This window comes from Loxodonta africana, chromosome 2 (assembly GCF_030014295.1).
Source record: "Loxodonta africana isolate mLoxAfr1 chromosome 2, mLoxAfr1.hap2, whole genome shotgun sequence".
In the NCBI taxonomy this organism is placed as follows: Eukaryota; Metazoa; Chordata; class Mammalia; order Proboscidea; family Elephantidae; genus Loxodonta; species Loxodonta africana.
This window is the reverse complement of record NC_087343.1, coordinates 144,153,622-144,174,213: the sequence shown is the minus strand read 5'-3', so window position 1 is coordinate 144,174,213 and position 20,592 is coordinate 144,153,622. Positions and strand designations below refer to the sequence as shown.

The 20,592-nt window shown below is 36.9% G+C and overlaps 1 protein-coding gene across 1 annotated transcript in view; it reads right to left on the bottom strand.

The window, feature by feature from the left end:
* Positions 1 to 7,742: 7,742 nt before the first annotated feature.
* The window catches only part of PGGT1B (protein geranylgeranyltransferase type I subunit beta), an 86,732-nt gene continuing 73,882 nt past the window's right edge, over positions 7,743 to 20,592 (bottom strand). The window contains exons 8-9 of the mRNA XM_003404489.4: positions 13,731 to 13,839; positions 7,743 to 9,627 (exon numbers count right to left, since the gene is read on the bottom strand). Of these exons, the coding sequence (XP_003404537.1) occupies positions 9,446 to 9,627; positions 13,731 to 13,839 (291 nt within the window). The 3' untranslated portion in view covers positions 7,743 to 9,445. The remainder of the gene's footprint in view (positions 9,628 to 13,730; positions 13,840 to 20,592) is intronic.

The following is a 20,592-nucleotide window of genomic DNA, read 5'->3' as shown; positions in this document are numbered from 1 at the left end:
GATAAGAAGTTAGACATTACCCAGTAGACCAGCACTTCTCAAATTTTAATGTTCATACAAATCACTTGGGAATTTTCTTAAAATGTAGATTCTGATTCAACAGGTCTGGGGTGGGGCCTAAACCTCAGCTCTAGGTGATGCTGCTGCTGCTGGTCTTCAGACCACATTTTAGGTAGCAAGTAGAAGTACCTGGAATGGACTACCTGTGTACTAAGATATGATACCTTCAGCCCTTTGAGAGGAAGGGTGTGAGGTGGGACCTTGCAACTAGAGCCTCCAAGGCTGGTGGATTCTGGCTATAAGACGCCTCCTGAGTTTACTGCAGGTACCAAACCAAATCCATTGCCGTCGAGTCGATTCCAACTCATAGAGACCCTATAGGACAGAGCAGACTGCCCCATAGGGTTTCCAAGGAGTGGGTGGTGAATTTGAACTGCAGACCTTTGGTTAATTGCTGAGCTTTTTAACCACTGTGCCACCAGGGCTCTGTTACCTATAAATATTAGAAGAATTGATGCCTTTGAATTATGGTGTTGGCGAAGAATATGACTGCCAAAAGAATGAACAAATTTGTCCTGGAAGTACAACGAGAGTGCTCCTTAGAAGGACCTATTGAACATGTTACCAGGAGGGAACAGTCCTTGGAAAAGGACATCATGCTTGGTGAAGTGGAGGGTCGGCGAAAAAGAGGAAGGCCCTCAACAAGATGGACTGACACAGTGGCTGCAACAATGGGCTCAAGCATAATGATCATGAGGATGGCGCAGGAATGGGCAGTATTTTGTTGTTGTATATAGGGTTGCTATGAGTCGGAACCGATTCGACGGCACTTGACAACAACATGTGTTCTATTATGTGACGATGGATGGTAGGGAAGCAATACCAGTACTAATAACCCACTCTGCATTGTAAAAACCATTAAGATGGCTTTGTATTAAGAAACAGTGTTGCAACAAATAGTCCCAGTTACCCAAAGCAGCTGACATGGTTGTCAATGTGGCCCCAAGCCTTCTGCCCTCAAGCTATACGCTTTTGGAGATTGAAATCTTGGCTCCAGTTCACCTCTGCAGTGTGCTTTGTTCATTTCAGCCAATGGTTTCTGCAGCAGCCCAACTCTACCAGATTCAAAGTTACGAGTCTGTTATGCAGTGGCAACAAAGTAGTAATGGAATTAAAACACAAAAATCTTGTTCTATGACCTTCAAGTTATTAATTATTATTTTAATGGGTTTATAAGTTATTTTAAGCCACTCCTTAGTACATCTTCAAAATATGGCATAAGCTGGCCATTTTTTCTAATAACCTGTAATAAATGCAAATCTGTTGCTGTCAAGCTGATTCTGACTCATAACTGTCCTATAGGACAGAGTAGAATTGCCCCGTAGGGTTTCCAAGGCTGTAATCTTTACAGAAGCAGATTTTCACATCTTTCTCCTCAGCCAGTGGGTTTGAACCACTGACCTTTCAGGTTAATAGCCGAGTGCTTCAAACAATGTGCCACCAGGGCTCCAGCTGTAATATCTGCAATAGGAAAATGCTGGTTGGGTCAAATTAATGGAAATTTTAATTTCTTTTGGTTCATCATTGTATGTATGTGCATATAAATATATGCACACACATGGGGTCATACCTGTTGCCTATGGAGAGGGAAACTGGAAAACAGGGGTCACGAATGGGAAGATCTTGTCAAGAGCACCCCTTTTGTCCTGTTCAAAATTTTTCTCCATATGATGGCTTACCTTTAAAAACAGAAATAGAAAATGAAGCGTTTCCTAATAGTTGAAAAGTATTATACTTGCAGGTGAATTTTACCCTTGTACCCTTTTTTTTTTTTTTTTTTACCCTTTAGTTCTGCTGGTTTGGTAACAAGTCTTTCCTCCTTGGTCATCTAGTACTGAAATTCTCCTTGTACTGTCTTTAAGGGGAAGAGCTGAAGTCTTTGGGTTTCCTTAAGTTTAAATTAAGGTTTCTAAATTGCCTAGAGTCTGTTAGGTGAGGAAATCAATCTTTGAAATAATAATAAAAAAAAATTTCCCCTAAGTCAGAATTTTTTTTTTCCAATTATTTCCTCAGTTGACAATGTCTGCCCTGTCTTCAAACAATGTTGTTGTTAGTTGCTGTCAAGTCACTTCTAACTCATGGAGGCCCCATGAAGTAAAACATAATAAAAATGAGATGTAATTTTACAAAATAAAATGGAACTGGAAGAAAAGGTATTTGTTTTTAACACAGCTAAGAATCTTCATTGATGCCCCCCAACACTCTGCCTTCTCTCTCCTCCCAAATATAATATCATAGAACTCTGGCGAAAAGCACATTGCAGATACACTACTATATAAGTTATTAACATTTAATGGATAAATTCCATTATGTTATTATATATTTATAAGCACAATAGAAGTGTTACTGTGTCCTCTATACTGAGTATTAAACATTCAACAGTTAAAACCCAGTTTGCAATCTGCAATGAATTAAATAAAATCACATTTTAATTGGAGTGTGCTCTACAAACTCATTTAAACACTGATGTTAGTACATGCCTGTTGTAGAAATGAGAAATGTTGTCAAAATAATTTGGCTTGGACTCCATCATTCTGTAATCTGTTCCCTATCCTTCAAGTAGGTACTACAATCTCTTTGGAAAAGTCATCTATGAGGGATGTAGAGATAAAATATAAATGTTTTCAGTATAATAACTAACATTGAACCAACCCTCATTTCTTAATTTTTTTCAATAAAAACATCTTTCTCTAGTGTTGGATGTAGCCTGGTTCAGCTAAGCTTCAGGTATAAAGTCAAGAGCTGCTGGGCTTTTTTTTTTTTTTTTTTTTAAATCTTCAGGCTTCCTATTCCTGATGAACCTCCTAGAAGAAAAATTTTGCTAGAAACTTAATTCCCCCATAAAGGTACTGCTTCCAACCATTACTTAACAGACAGTGCATTCATTGGCTTGAAGTCACCTTAAGATGACATGAAGGGGCCTTAAAAATTATTTAATACAAAAACAAACAAAAGCCAAATCCACTGCCATCTAGTCAATTTTGACTCATGGCGACCCTATAGGATGGAGTAGAACTGCCCCATAGGGTTGCTAAGACTAATCTTTACTGAAGCAGACTGCCACATCTCTCTCCTGCAGAATGGCTGATGTGTTCAAACTGCTGACCTTTCAGGTTAGCAGCCACCAGGGCTCCTTGCCATTTAATATAGTGGTTCCTAAACCTAGTTTCTCATCAGAATTTCCTATAGCGCTTAAAAAACAAATGAACAAAAAACCCTGCCTCCACCACAGCCTTCTCCATAAGAGTGGGGCCTTGTATTTAATTTGGGTTCACTAAGAGATTCTAATGAAACTTACCTTCTGTCTGTGAATTGATGTTTAGGAATAACTAGTTGTAAAGCCCAAGGAAGTGCTGTTAACTGGGACTAGAAACAGCTTGCAGAGTCTAAAAGCATACAACTGAATATTGTTTAAAACTTTGTATTTTCAAACAGAGAAGAGTATAATCAGCACCTATTAACCCAACCCCCAGATACAACTATTAACAATATTTTGCCATACTGGTCTCACCTCTTTTTTTTTTCTTTTAAAGAGATAATTTCACTGGGTATAGAATTCTAGGCTGACAGTTTCTTTCAGTACTTTAAAGACCTCGTGCCACTTACTTTGCACTTGCATTGTTTCTGGTAAGAAATCTGCTGCCACCCTTTGTTTTCTCTGTTTTATACATAACATGCCTTAAGATTTTTCTCTTTATTACTGGCTTTAAGCAATTTGTTTCTTGTGCTTGGGATTTGTTGAGATTCTTGGATCTGAGGGTCTATTTCAAAAATATTTTTCTGCCTTCCTCTCCTTCACTTTTGGGGACTCCAATTACATGTACATTCAGTTGCCTGAAGCTGTCCCACAGCTTGTTGATGTTTTCATTTTTTTCAAGTAATTTTTTTCTGTCTCACTTTACAGTTTCTATTGTTTTTTAGGTGACTGCAATGATGGACTCAATTGTGAGCATGCTGGCAACCATGAAGATGATGCAGGACCAGTCAACGTTTTGTTCTGTTGTACATAATGTTGCCATGAGTTGGAATTGACTCCATGGCAGCTATCTCTATTGTTTTTTATGTAGTTTCCATTATGCCCACTCATCTTTTCTTCTGCAATGTCTAATCTGCCATTAATAAGATTCAGTATATTTTTCACCTCAGACACTATAGTCATTTCTGTAAGCTTGAGTCTTATATCTTGTCTCTCCTTAACATGTTCAATAATTTTAGCTTTTTGAACATATGTAAATATGCAGATAACTGTTTTTATGCCCTTGTTTTTCAATTCTAATATCTGTGTTATTTGTGGGCTGGTTGCCACGCAGAGTGCCTCAAAAGAAAGGCTTGGCAATATACTTCTGAAAGGTCATCAAAAAGCAAACCAAACCCATTGCTGTGTTGAGGTGATTCTGACTCACAGTGACTCTATAGGACAGAGAAGAACTGTGCTACAGAGTTTCCAAGGAGTGCATGGAGGATTTGAACTGCTCATCTTTTGGTTAGCAGCCGAGGCTTTTAACCACTACACCACCAGGGTTTCCCTGGTCACGGCCACTGAAAATTCTATGGAATGCAGATCTACTCTGAAACACAGGTGGTTGCTACAAGTCAAAACTGACTCGACAGCAACTGGTTTGGTTTTTGTATTATTTTTCTACTGATTCTTTTCTCATTTTGGATATTTTCCTACTTTGTATGCTTGATAAATTTATTAGATGCCAGACATTGTGAATTTTACCTGGTTGGGTCCTGGATATTTTTATATTTCCACAAAAATTCTTGATCTTTGTTCTAGGGTACAGTTATTTGGATAGCCACCCCTTAAGCTCCTCCTGTAGTCCCTGGGTGGTGAAACAGTTAATGTGCTCAGCTGCTAACCAAAAGGCTGGAGGTTCAAGTCCACCCAGAGGAGCCTTGGAAAAAGCACTGGTGATTACTTCAGAAAAATCAGCATTAAAAACCCTTTGGAGCACAGTTTTACTGACACACATGGGGTTGCCATGAGTTGAAACTGACTCAACAGCAACTGGTGGTGTTGGTGAAGGTAGGATTAAAAAATTTGCATTTCTTACAAGTCACAATGGTCTTGTCTGCAGACCACACTGAAAACTATTGCTCTAAGTACTACGTTAATGGAGAGACATTTTTCTGCATTCACTCTCCAGGCATACAACAATTAGCATTCATTCATACAGCACATATAAATAAGCCTTCTCCAAAGCTTAGCACACCTTGTCTTCTACACATGTTGTCAACAACAAGGGAATACCATTTTCCCCCCATTCAGAATGGAAAACCTTAATATCCAGTGTTGCAGAGGGTATGGGGAAATAGGTACTTTAATACCTTGTTGGTGAGTTTAAGAATGGTTATGATGTTTTTGGGTGGCAATTTGGTATTAACTACCAATATTTCTTAAGGATACATCTTTTGATCCAGAATTTCCTTTTAGAAATCCTACAGATACGTGTTTGGTGTACACACACAAAGGAATATATATAAAATACATATATATTCTACATAATGTTACAGCAACATTTGTGAATTGGAAATAATAATCTAAACGTCCCTTAACATGAACATTAAAACAAATTATCAAGAGCATAATGCTAAAAAATATTACCTGAACAACTTATATGTATAAAACCAAAAAAAAACCAAACCCAGTGCCATCAAGTCGATTCTGACTCATAGTGACCCTATAGGACAGAGTAGAACTGCCCCATAGAGTTTCCAAGGAGTGCCTGGCAGATCTGAACTGCCAACCCTTTGGTTAGCAGCCGTAGCACTTAACCACTACACCACTAGGGTTTCCAAATATACGTATATGTATATTTCTATAACCAATGATTGTTTACAGTATGTTCTGTAGCAGAGAATCTGTGAATATTCTAATGTGGTACTCAATTGGTGAAATTCAAATGGCAAGATGAAAGTCCTTTAAAATTCTATCAGGCTATCTTGATATCATGTACATTTTATCAAATTGATTATTTTAGTGATTATTTTCCTTCACTCCTTAGAGACTTCATACAGCTCTTCATAAAACTCCCTGATTTGCTCATCTAGGATTAAACGAAAGGAAAATTGGCTTTTAGAATAAACTCTTTTACTTTCACTTCAGCTTCTCCAGTGGATTTTATTTATGTGCCTTCCATGTTCTCATACACACTTTAAAAAAAAATTTTATTTTGAAATAATCAAAGACTCATAATAATTTTCAAAAATACTACAGGGAAGTTGCCTGTACCCATCACTCAGCTTCTCCAATGGTGACATCTTATATAACTAGTGCAGTATCAATCATTTAAGAAAATCCCACATACTTTTAATGGCAGCCCTTAATTTAGTTTAAGCTGTAACAAGAGCTTTAATGAGAAGTCATTACAACTAAACATCTGGAAAAAATGTGAAAAGGGGCAAGAAGATAACAACACTTCAAAGAAACTTTATAGCATAAAAAGATTTTTGTCCTGGAGTCTCGGGATCTTACATTTAAGACTTGTTAAGCGGACTAGAGCAGCATTTAGTCCAGGGCTGATTATTCCCACCACTAAGGCAAGATCATTCTGAGTACTCTGCTCAATGCCCTGTGAGTTTTGAGGTTTTCCAGTCTGGCTGGTTGGAGCAGGCACTATTTTGGGACCTGGATAAGTTCCAGGTAATGTTCCCTCTAATCCTTTAGTGCGACCTTCCCCCACACAAATTTCATGTAGTCTCCTACACACATCCATTAAATACTCAAAAAGGAACCCTGTAGATACTCAGATTTACTCCGTGTCTTGATAATCATTGGTTCATTTATTTTGTTCAGGTTTTTAGTTTTCTCAGGTAGGAGGGTAAGTAAACACAATCTTTGTTACGCCATCTTGGTTGGAAGTCCTACCATATCTTTTTAAAGCAAAGTCCCATAGCGTGTCAATCCAAACTCTGAATGTAATTTTAACAAAATTAATAATTCTTTAATACCATCTAATTTCTAGTCCATATTCAAATTTCTCTAATTATCTCAAAAATGTCTATTAAAAGTCAGTTTGTTCAAATTAGAATCTAAACAACAAGGTCCTCATGTTACATTTGCTTGTATGTATGTATGTCTCTTAAGTCTCTCTTTAAATTCAAAACAGTCTGCTTTATCCCCCTCCATTTTTTTTTTCCCCTTTAATGCCACAGGCTTGTTGAAGAAACCAGACTGTCCATGTAGGATGCCCCACATTCTGAATGTCCGATTGCTTCCTCCTGATGTCATTTTTGTTTGTTTCCATTTCACTTGCTAGGTCTAGAAGTTAGATCTAGAAGACTGATTAGAATCAGATTCAACTTTTTTTTTTCTTTTAACAAAAATACTTTATAGACTGTATTATGTACTTCACATTGCATTATATCAGAAGGCATATAATATGTGATTGTTCCAGTTGTAGAGATGCTAGGATTGTTCAGTGGATTCAAGCAGTGGTAGCTGAGGTTTCCATTTTAAAGTTGTCCATCAAGCTTTCTCCTAATGGTTTCAGTATCCATTGATGGCTGTTGCTTAGAATTTATTAGGTTGACTTTGGAAACCCTGGTGGCATAGTGGTTAAGCGCTACAGCTGCTAACCAAAAGGTCAGCAGTTTGAATCCACCAGGTGCTCCTTAGAAACTCTTTGGGGCTGTTCTACTCTGTCTTATAAGGTCACCACGAGTCAAAATTGACTCGACAGCAACTGGTTTCGTTTTTTTTTTTTTTTGATTTGGCAAACTCAAGTTTAAAACTAAGCATACCAATAATGAGTGAATTGATTCTCCAAGAATATACTGGAGCCCTCGTGGCATAGTGGTTAAGCGTTCAACTGCTAATCAAAAGGCCGGCCGTTTGAATCCACCAGCTTCTCCTTGGAAACCCTATGGGGCAGTTCTACTCTCATCCTATAGGGTCGCTATGAGTTGGAATTGACTCGATGGCAATGGGTTTGGTTTGGTTTTCTCTAATTTTGGAGAGAAATGAAAATAAAATTAAAAATATTATCTAAACAGTGATGCTAGTAATTTCATTTTTATATTGATATGTGTAGAATTCAACATTTATTATCACCAAGACTATAACTTAAACCTAGCTCCTTAAGAGATTTTCTTCTTCATTTAATACTAGACTCATATCTTTGAATGCCACTGATCAAGAGTGATGGATAGGATTTATTGATAAACTGATTAGTAATGAAGATAAATTTTTACACTATCTCCTTTACAATTAGATAGTTCACAGAATTAAGAAAATAAATGAACAAAAGTGAAACCTCAGCCCTTACCCCCTAAATGGGTACATCTCCCTCCCACTTGCCTCAAAATATAAAAATATAAATGACTATGTATAGAGCTGCACCATTGAATTTACTTGCATGGTTCTATTTTTGTACTTACATTTTCACTTATTTAATTTGAAAACATTAGAAAATTATTAGTTTGAAATTAGAGCAGCTAACTCAAACTGAGGGAAAAAAAAAACAAAAAAAATCCAAATGGGTAAAAATAACTCAGCTATAAAAGTACAAATATAATTTACAACATCACATATTTCAATAAAGTAAACAAACTCATTATCTTTCCTTCAATATATGAAAGATTTTCTCCCCAGAAAGAAAAAAAAGGCAACTAATGATTTCAGATTAAAATCAAACATAGCTAGTATTCCCCCCCAGCATAACACAGAACTTTCCCTTTCACAATCACATATAGTTAATTTGCTTTTCTCTTAGTTGCGGTGACTTTAATACATGATAGAATCTTATTAAAGCAAAATTCCTTTAGAAAACTATTGTATTAGTTAAGCCTATTGATTCTTACTATGAAGTCATTAATTTCATTTATATAGGCCACACAAATTTAATTGGCACACTTAAGAATAAGATAAAATAAGTCATTCTTTAAAAAAATTATGGGATTATCTGTTTTCAAAGAATAATCCCAGATACTTAATTCTTCAAGCAATTTTCTACCATCAGCAATCAAACTTTAAAAATAATCACTAAGTGTTCACCGGAAGATTATCAATGCTATATGAAGTGTAAACTGTTCTGAAGTTTTGTGTCCATTTTATAACATGATACAATTTGTACTGAAGTTTGTTTGAAGGTAACTACATACAGTTAATTTGCCTTAAAGAACTTCTTAGAAATACAGTATAAACATTTAAGATCTATGACAGAGTCCACTGTGGTTCAGACTTAAACAAAGATTTTCTTGAAACCCAGTACAAAGGTTACTGGCTCAAGACCATATCCCCCAAAGTGACATAAGCATGATATTTGATTGTATCCCTTCACTTCTCAAAAAAGCACACACTTGGTTATACATGGCTTTTAACCTTGGGCTACAATTATGCTATAAATCACCCCCCGCCCCCACTGTCCCAATCTAAAGTCAATCATGTGGAGATGTGTACATTTTCTGAACATTGTTTAGAGTCCTGGGCTTTCCAACTCTGGTGGAGATCTTGAAGGCGTTCAGAAGTCCGTGTGCTTACATTCAGGGCAGGATGTACTTTACAAATTCCACTTTCCTCCATTAGTGACAGGCCACAAATCCCAAAGTAGGCATGTAAAGCATCTGAAAATGAGACGTTTTTATCGTAACAGACACTCTTACCTGGACATTCTATAAAACATTCTAGATGCATATCTACCAGCATATCATTACATTAAAAAATACTTTTTGAAAAACATTAAATGTATTTTTTGAAATATTTGCTTTCTTAAAGTCCCAAACAGCTTTTTTTTGTAAACCGGATGATCAAAATCACCCAAGATATTTTATTCATAAAAATATCATTAACAAAGTAAAACATTCCAAGCTGAACACTGACATTCTCAACATTCTCTGTGATTAAATGACAGAGAGGAAGAGTAATAGTAATATAAAACGCTTCTCGCCTTAGCGGGTTTTCCCTTTTGCTTATTTCGGAACATGGAAACAAATGGCTTTAACTATATATCATAAAAAGAAAGTCTTCCTAGCAGCACCTTCCCCCAGTTTTATCTCTGACAGTTCCTAAAGTGTATACTATATCTTAACACTGTGCTAAATGAAAGGAGCTTAAGCAAAGTAATCCATTCTGGAATGCCGTACTATATTTATATTTCTCTATTTAGGGTAATGTCAGTCATTCTAAAAATATCTGACCTGACAATAAAAACAGACTCACATTCTATTTGGTTATAATAATGTCAGTGTTTATACCATAACAACTCTTCTGCACTGGACCTTGCCAGTTTTCCATCTTTCAGGGGCAGCAACCTTCTCCCATTATAGTGGCCACTGAAATCACATGGCTGTCTCCTGCCTGAGAGCCTTATATGGACTTCTGAAGAGCACAGAGCTTTGCAGTTGTGGGAACACGACAAAAAACCAGTTTTGTAGCAGTCAAGAATTCTATTTTTGAATCAGCCATCATTTATGGCCTCAATAGCTATTAAGGTTCAAAACATCTGACCACTTTGGCAAAAGAGTTAAAGAAAAAGTTTTACTTATATGATGAGCATCATTTACTTTTCAAGATAAGAATGACAAATGGTTGTGCTTCCTCAAAGTTGTTTGTGACAAAGTTATCTCATTATTGCATACCCACGTTAATCCCTTTTTAGGTCTCTTCTGAAAATGCTTAGGTTTCTTCTGGCTCATTTTCCTCTAATTTTCAGACTACCAAAAATAAAAATAAATTTGACTTCCCTTATATTTTTACATTTTTCTTTGTAGTTATCCTAAAAGTACAAAGGGTACAAAGCCATATGAAGCTTTATTTTCTAGAAACTAGGAAACTTTTCTAGGAAAAAAAGTTCAGCAGAAAGGGAAATAATATGTATCCAGAATAACACAAAGTAGGTTATGTATAACAACAATTGTAAGGATGGCTCAGGACAGGGCAGTGTTTTGTTCTGTTGTGCACAGGGTCGCTATGAGTTGGAGCCAACTCGACGGCACCTAACAACAACAACAATAACAACAACAGGTTATGTGTAAAATCTTTCAGGGTAAAGTAAAAATAAAACTTTTTTTTTCCCTCAAAGGAATTTCCATAAAAGCCAATGAGACCAGAGCATTACTGTTCAAAATTCAGTTTAAAAAAAAAAAACAAAACAAACTTATCTACCAGCAGTGATGTATTCAAGCACTTTAGATGCTGGAATACATATTTACTTAATAATTTTTCATTTTTTCAGAGGTTTCTTCTACAAATGTATACAAAATCTGTTTGTGTCAAGTCTGTTACTAGATTTTCTAGGCCCAAGAACACGCTAAATTTAAAGAATCTTATTAAAATGATTATTCTAAAGGCTCTGGGAAGAAGTCTTTCCAGATAAATTTATCAAACAAAAACTTTCTATGGTCCATAGTATACAGGCTCTGAAGATGTTGCAACGTATCTGTAAAGTTAGTATTATGTCCAAATATTCACAAAATGTTGAAAGTTCACAACTGGTCTCTCTAAAAAGAAAGCTTCAAGCATTATATTTGAAAAAAAGCTATTTTAAATACTTAAAATGTATTTCAAGTGTGTCTATACAAGAAATGCTTTCCAAGAGACTGTCGTTTCCCTGTTCCCATTTGTTAAAATAGTATAGTCTTTGTTAAAGTAGTACCACGCATAAATCGAAACAAGTGGCATCAAGACTAAAAATAGTTTTCTTATTGAGGCACTTTTCTAATGTACTTATAGCTATGTATATAGAAAACAAAACCTTAAAGATATTATTTTGCTTTAAAAATTAATCTGTGAAAACACTTTAATTTTTAAAGCAAAATAATATCTAAGTTTTTGGTTGTGAAAAGATACTTAGCCCATGACTTTGAAAGCATTGTACATTTTTTCAAAGGAGGCACGCTTTACATAAAAACACAAGTAGTATGGATGCATGGAAATATTCCTGCTCATTTCAAGTACAACCATAAGATTTTGAGTCCCTTATTTATATCTGGTGACGTAGTGGTTAAGTGCTACGGCTGCTAACCAAAAGGTCGGCAGTTTGAATCCGCCAGGCGCTCCTTGGAAACTCTATGGGCCAGTTCTACTCTGTTCTATAGGGTCGCTCTGAGTCGGAATTGACTCGTCGGCACTGGGTTTGTTTTTTTTTTTGTTTTTATTTATATCTGGCTTCAACTACCTTTTTTGACCATGGCAGTTCTATTACAGATGAGTTGAGGAGGTACTTTCTAGACAGGTGATTTTAAAAACCGTGATTTTATTGCAATGCTGCAAAAACAATCATCCCCTCCGTCTAGTTTTATGTATTTATAAGTAATACTTTGCCAACTTGTTTATCAAAAATGTCAGTGTTCTGAATTATTTTAACAAATTCTCATATTGATTGTTATGAGAAACCCGTAAATAGATTTGTTTTGCTGGAGATGAAAACATAAGAGGTGGGGGTGGGGAGCAGGGAGTGTGGAGAAAGATGATGCTAGAGCTGGGATAGGAGCCAAATCTTGGAAAAGCCTGCTTGCAATGTTAAAGAACTCTGAGTGCTGAGGAAGTCTGAGTGATTCTAAAAGACTGAATACAAGGGTTTAGATTAGAGGTTCTTAGTCTTTTCTGCATAGAGATCTCTTTCAGAGTCTGAAGAAAGCTTTGGCCCCTTTCCTCTCATTTAAGTACATGTACATACAGATACACAAGGTAGCAATATGAGGGTGTCTAGGCTAGAGGCAGGAAGACTAACACTAAGGCTGTTGCAGAATCCTAGGCTTGAAGATGGGCAGTTAGTGCCACCGAGGTGTGGTGACAGGGAGGCATGGAGACGACGAGTTCAGCAGACAGGCTGGGTCTAAAGTGCCTGTTGATGGCATCCATGTAGTTACTCGGCAGGAAGTTTTATAATATGCAGCTTAGACATGAGGTCTGTCTAAGCTTAGGAAACAGCAGAATTATCTAAATATTTTTTTAAAATGCCAGTTTTCATGATTTCTAGAGGGCTGACTTGAGAGTACTTGTGAAACACAAGAATCCTTTGCTCTTCGTATCTATGCTCTTCCCAGGTTTGGAAAGCATGGGATACCACAAAGGCTGAATCCATCTGGTTCCTGACTTTCAGAAAGTGAGTGGTGAAAGTTCACATAGCAAGGTATTCATCAGAAGATTACCTGAGTCTGCCTAAATTCAGAGAGCAAGAGTTTAGCCAGTGAGGGACACTTGCATTCAGAATTTGAGGCTTTTGACTTAATGATTTCTGAAGAGGATAAGAACAGGTTCCCTGGTGGATTGAGAGTAATTTATTCTACTTATTTTAAGTCATATCTCATAATTGTAACAATTTTGGATGAGCCAAATGATGCTCTGTTTTGGACAGGACCCACTCAGACCATCTGTCTTATTGACTCAAATGAAATAAAACACTGCTAAGTGAAATACTTAGGGAAAAAAAGCACACTGTACTAATACATCTTGATAACTAGCTTTCTTTCAGATCACTCAACATCCTAAAGTTACCAAAAACTTAAAAAATAATCTACCATTTTTCTTTTTACATATCATTTACTGTAAATTTACAACTGTGTCTAAATTTTCTATCACATACCCTTTCTGAACAAGATGCCTGAAGATCTACCTAAGAAATAAAAGTTTCTTTCTGGATTCATAGCAAAATATTGTTAATATCCGTATAGGATCTACTAAAGAAATAAAAGTTTTTCCGGATTCATACAAAAAAATTAATTACCTGGATGACTATCTGGCCACTTGGCAAATCCCCCTACTAGGCGATCTTGAGTTGATAAGATGTAATTTCTGTTTTTCTCAAAGTTAGTATACTGGAAAATTTTCAGAAGCTGAAATGACATGACAAATATAAATTTATTGACATCAAACTTTCATATGGACCTTTGGTTCCAAATTCAGATAAATATCATTTGAATACATTTTTCTAAAACTAAGGCTCTCAGAGCAAGTCTCTGGGGACTTGGGCACTTAAAATTAGCTAACCACATTATTGTCTTTTCTTATCATCTCACCAAATCCGCTGTCCTTTTCTCAACCCACTTGCCATTTCTTTTTTTTGATCCAGGCCCAACTAAGCTCTATGTATCTCTTTAAGCTAGGCTTAAGACACAATTTCCCCAACCCACTTAATTCAAGCAATCGTTTAAAAAGGTGCAATTTTTACAACTAGATGGTACCCGGTTACCATCACTGACTGCCCTGACAGGGATCACAATAGAGGGTCCCAAACAGAGCTGGAGGAAAATGTAAAACAAAACTCTGACACACACAAAAAAGATCAGACTTATTGGCCTGACAGGAACTGGAGAAACCCTGAGAGTATGGTCCCCGAACACCCTTTCAGCTTAGTCATGAGGTCACTCCTGAGGCTTACCCTTCAGGCAAAGATTAGACAGGCCCATAAAACAAAACAAGACTAAATGGGCACACCAGCCCAGGGACAAGGACTAGAAGGCAGGAGAGGACAGGAAAGCTGGTAATAGGAAACCCGAGGTCAAGAAAGGAGAGTGCTGACATGTCATGGGGTTGTTAACCAATGTCATACAAACAATATGTATATTAACTGTCTAATGAGAAACTAGTTTGTTCTGTAAACTTTCATCTAAAGTACAATAAAAATAAATAAACAAATAAAACGTGCAATTTTATCAACCCATAATTTGATTCTTATTGTAGGTTCTTGAGTTATTAGTTACAAACTGGTAGTAACTTGAACAAAAAGTATTTAAAAAAGAGCAACAAAAGTTACTAATCAGATGTTAGAGACAGTTTTGTTTGAGAACAGTAAAAGTATTATACATCTTTAATTAGAAAAGGTAAAAGGTGAGAGAAAAAGTAACGGCAATATAAAAAATTAACTAGCTCAAAGATTTAGGAAATGCATTTGCTTTCCCAGGATCCCACTAAATAGAAATAAATAAAAGATAAATCAAACTGTGGAAGGAACAGGAGAGGGTGAGCAGTAGACAAGAGAGATCAACAAATTTCTGTAAGACACAAAGCAGATATAAATGAGTTAACAAATCACAGACAGCCAAGGAAACTGCAGCCCAGAATACACAGCAGAAAATCCCTGGAGGGGTTCTAGGCTATGAGCTTATAGAAACTGATTGAGAAAGCAGTTGAAAATAAAGTGCTTTTTTTTCTTTCTGCTTTCCTTTTTTCCCCCTCCCTTCTTTCCTTCCTTTATCAGTGGAATAGCTCCCTCTTTTCTACTTCCCTGCAATCAAAGCAAATGACAGTTCAAACACAGCCTGATGTTAAATAACTCTCCTCTGAAAAAAATGAAGGAATTGCATGGGAGCTTATTGGCACCCTGGGATAAAATCCTTCTCATTTTAACAATAAGGGACCCCCCCCCATCTTAACTGCCAGCTCCCCTTCTTATATGATTTCCAGAGAGATGGAGAGAAAAAACAGAGGGCAAAGAAATTTAGCAAGGAAATAAAAGATTTTGATGAAGCTGAAAGGACATATATCTTCAAACCAAAAAGCAGAATTAAAAAAAAACCCAAAACAGAATATTCTTTTAAAGTTTCAGAAGTGGGATAAAGAGAATTTCTACAAAGCTTTGGGAGAGGAGGGGAGGGAGGAGCTGTTAGCAATGAGTAATGGACTGGGATTAAAATTAGTAATTTGATAGGAAGAAAATAAAGTAATACCAATAAAATTGCAAGAGAGAATGATTTTGTTCTTAGGAGTCCATATCAAGCTGAATGATGATTAATCAAGTGTAAAGACAGAATAAAGATGTTCTGCAGACATAGAAGGGCTCATAAGTTTATATATCACATACACTTTCTGACAAAGATGTTTGAAGAACTACTTAAGAAAGATGAGGTTAAAAGCCAAGACGATGAAATGGGATACACAAAATGGTAAAGCTGGGGCTGATAATGCAGCCCTTATGCACCAGTAGATGAGCCCTAGTTAAGTGCTTGGCTCCTAACCAAAAGGTCAGCAGTTTGAACCTACCAGCTGCTCTGGGGGATAAAAACGTGGTGGTATGCTTCCATAAAGATTACAGCCTTAGAAACCCTATGGGGCAGATCTACTCTGTCCTATAGGGTTGCTATGAGTTGGAAATGACTTGATGGCAACGGGTTTGGTTTGGTTTTACCACTGGTACAGCCATGGTGCTACTATATGGAAAGCATCTATTTTGATTAGTTGTTCCAAGCTATACCAGATGTGAACCTTTTAAGTATTGTTCTTAGATGGAACTAACCCATGAATCCAATGGAAAGAAATCTCAAAATGACAGTTCCAAAGTAGGTCTATAAAGTAATTCTTTCAAATTAGGACAGATGCCTTTCAACTCCAAGAACGATGTCTTAAAGAGAGTCCATGTAACATTTAGACTGTATAAGGAGCTAAATAATACCAATTAATAAGACATCCTTCTCAAAAAGAAAATGAATTGCAATTAGAAATTCCAAGAAAAGCAAAATCTGTAAGAAGGTTTTGCCATAAATAAGAAACTAATAGAAACATAAATTTTTAGCAATTAAAAAAATATAAAGAAAGAGACTCCTTAGGACCTTCATGCTAAGAATATTCTACATCAAATGTCACATGGGTCATTACATAAAAAGCAGCAGTTATAATTTAACATTGTGCTTGGTTAGGCAATGAACAATATTTATACTATCATAATAAGTACTGATTATTGCTTTTCCACTTTGAGAATCAACTCATATGCAAAGCACGAAAGGTTGTATTATGGTTACCAAACAGAATATGAATGCTCCAAACATGACATTATAAAAGTAAAGGTAAGCTGATAGAACTGGAAGGTGGAAGGGGAGAAGAAGTTCAGAACTAAAAATATGCTGTTGTTGTTGTTGTTGTTAGGTGCCATCAAGTCGGTTCCAACTCATAGCAACCCTAGGCAAAACAGAACAAAACACTGCCCAGTCCTGCACTATCCTCACAATCGCTGCTATGCTTGAGCCCACTGTTGCAGCCACTGTGTCAATCCACCTCGTTGAGGGTCTTCCTCTTTTCCGCTGACCCTGTACTCTGCCAAGCATGATGCCCTTCTCCAGGGACTGATCCCTCCTGACAACATGTCCAAAGTATGTAAGACGCAGTCTCGCCATCGTTGCCTCTAAGAAGCATTCTGGCCGCACTTCTTCCAAGACAAATTTGTTCGTTATTTTGGCAGTGCATGGTATATTCAATATTCTTTGCAAACACCACAATTCAAAGGCATCAACTCTTCTTTGGTCTTCCTTATTCGTTGTCCAGCTTTCACGTGCACATGATGCGATTGAAAACACCATGGCTTGGGTCAGGCGCACCTTAGTCTTCAGGGTGACATCTTTGCTTTTCAACACTTTAAAGAGGTCCTTTGCAGCAGATTTACCCAATGCAACGTGTCTTTTGATTTCTTGACTGCTGCTTCCATGGCTGTTGATTGTGGATCCAAGCAAAACGTAATCCTTGATAACTTCAATCTTTTCTCCATTTATCATGATGTTGCTCACTGGTCCAGTTGTGAGGATTTTTGTTTTCTTTATGTTGAGGTGTAGTCCACACTGAAGACTGTGGTCTTTGATCTTCATTAGTAAGTACTTCAAGTCCTCTTCACTTTCAGCAAGCAAGGTTGTGTTATCTGCATAACGCAGGTTGTTAATGAGTCTTCCTCCAACCCTGATGCCCTGTTCTTCACACAGTCCAGCTTCTCGGATTATTTGTTCGGCATATAGATTAAATAGGTATGGTGAAAGAATACAACCCTGACGCATACCTTTCCTGACTTTAAACCATGCAGTATCCCCTTGTTCTGTCCAAACAACTGCCTCTTGATCTATGTAGAGGTTCCTCATGAGCACAATTAAGTGTTCTAGAAGTCCCATTCTTCACAATGTTATCCATAGTTTGTTATGATCCACACAATCGAATACCTCTGCATAGTCAATAAAACACAGGTGAACATCCTTCTGGTAGTCTCTGCTTTCAACCAGGATCCATCCGACATCAGCAAGTTTCAGAGTCTCCTCTGACATTCATCTTGGTCTTTTCTTTCTTTCCTGTCTTTTCAGTGACCTCTTGCTTTCTTCATGGATGATGTCCTTGATGTCATTCCACAACTCGTCTGGTCTTCGGTCACTAGTGTTCAATGGGTCAAATCTATTCTTGAGATGGTCTCTAAATTCAGGTGGGATATATTCAAGGTCATATTTTGGCTCTTGTGGACTTGCTCTGATTTTCTTCAGTTTCAGCTTGTACTTGCATACAAGCAACTGATGGTCTGTTCCACAGTCGGCCCCTGGCCTTGTTCTGACTGATGATATTGAGCTTTTCCATAGTCTCTTTCCACAGATGTAGTCAATTTGATTTCTGTGTGTTTCATCTGGCGAGGTCCATGTATACAGTCGCCGTTTATGTTGGTGAAAGAAGGTATTTGCAAGGAAGAAGTCTCTGGTCTTGCAAAATTCTATCATTCGATCTCCGGCATTGTTTCTATCACCAAGGCCATATTTTCCAACTACTGATCCTTCTTTGTTTCCAACTTTTGCATTCCAATCCCCAGTAGTTTTCAATGCATCTTGACTGCATGTTCGATCAATTTCAGACTGCAGCAGCTGATAAAAATCTTCTATTTCTTCATCTTTGGCCCTAGTGGTTGGTGTATAAATCTGAATAATAGTCGTATTAACTGGTCTTCCTTGTATCCGTATGGATATTATCCTATCACTGACAGCGTCGTGCTTCAGGATAGATCTTGAAACGTTCTTTTTGACGATGAATGCAACATCACTCTTCTTTGAGTTGTCATTCCCAGCATAGTAGACTATATGATTGCCTGATTCAAAATGGCCAATACCAGTCCATTTCAGCTCACTAATGCCTAGGATATCGATGTCTAACGTTCCATTTCATTTTTGACAATTTCCAATTTTCGTAGATTCATACTTCGTACATTCCAGGTTCCGATTACTAATGAATGTTTGCAGCTGCTGCTTCTCATTTTGAGTCGTGCCACATCAGCAAATGAAGGTCCTGAAAGCTTTACTCCATCCACGTCATTAAGGTCGGCTCTACTTTGAGGAGGCAGCTCTTCCCCAGTCCTCTTTTGAGTGTCTTCCAACCTGGGGGGCTCATCTTCCAGCACTATATCAGACAATGTTCCGCTGCTACTCATAAGGTTTTCAAGTGTCTATCAGTTCGTCGTACTGTGGGGGCTTGTGTGTTGCTGTGATGCTGGACGCTATGTCACCGGTATTCAGATACCAGGAGGGTCACCCATGGAGAAGAGATTTCACCTGAGCTTCCAGACTAAGACAGAATAGAAAGAAGGACCCCACAGTCTACTTCTGAAAAGCATTAGCCAGTGAAAACCTGATGAATATGAATAAAAAATAACATAACCGGTAATAATTTGCTGGAAAATGAGGAGGCTAAATCTTCATTTTTCATACTTGGGAATAAAAAATAAAATCTAAACGGAGTAAGCAAGAAACTAGCATATTATTTATAGTTATGGTGAAACCCACCATAATTAAAATAGCAAAGTAGCTTTAAAAGTGGCCGCCTCTAGAAAGTTGACAAAGACTGCTGGGGTCATACAAAAAGGGCTCAGCAGCCAACTTTAAGGGGGCTAAGATGGGACAATTTAAGCATCAAAAAGAAAAACCATAATGGATTGAAACATAAAATGTTAAAAATCTATGAGATCACAATGATACTGAAAGAAAAACAAACACCAAAACCCAGAGAACCAACTCATTGTACTGAAGACTGTTAAAAAAAAAAAAAGAAAGAATTAAGTATTTATCCATCTTCCTGTATAAGCTGTACGTCAGGGGTGCAAATGATAAGGTGAAATTCTTTTTTATAAAAGAATCCTAGCTAATAAATTTAGAAGGCATAATAGAATTAGAATATCACCATTTGCAACATCCAATGACATAATGGATCTATGCAATGATCTGCAATGGTTGCTGAAATTCTCCAGTAAAACATGACTGAGAAAGTATATAATGGATAATTCAGGTTGATAAATATGCCTCATAATTTACCTGATATTTGATGACATAGGTAGTTGCCTACTTATGACGTATTCAAGTTATGACAAACTGCACTTAACAACTGTCTTTTTTTTTGCACATCTCATTGTTAGTAATATGTTCTACATACAGTGTTGCAGCATGTAATCTGCTGATGTTATCATTTTCAGATGTTCACTTGCAGATGGTTAATGTTACGATTTACTGTTCAAAACACGGTCACATAGCAGGCTATGGCAATAATCAACAAAAACTAAAAAAAAGAAGAAAAAAGGGGTATTCGACTTACATCAGAACTAATAACAGAATCACTGGAACTGAACCCTGTCATAGGTCGGGGACTACCTGTAATAAGGAATTATGCCTAATTTTTTAGGTGTGATAATAACGCTAAGGATATGTTTTTTAAAAAGTTATTTTTGTTTAAAGAGCATACTGAAGAATTTCCAGACAGTATAAAAAAATGGTATCTGGGACTTGCCTCAAAGAAATATAGTGATAGAGAGGGAAGTGGGTAGGAGAATAAAGGAATGTTGGCTTTGGGATAAAGCTGTTGGGCATATGGGG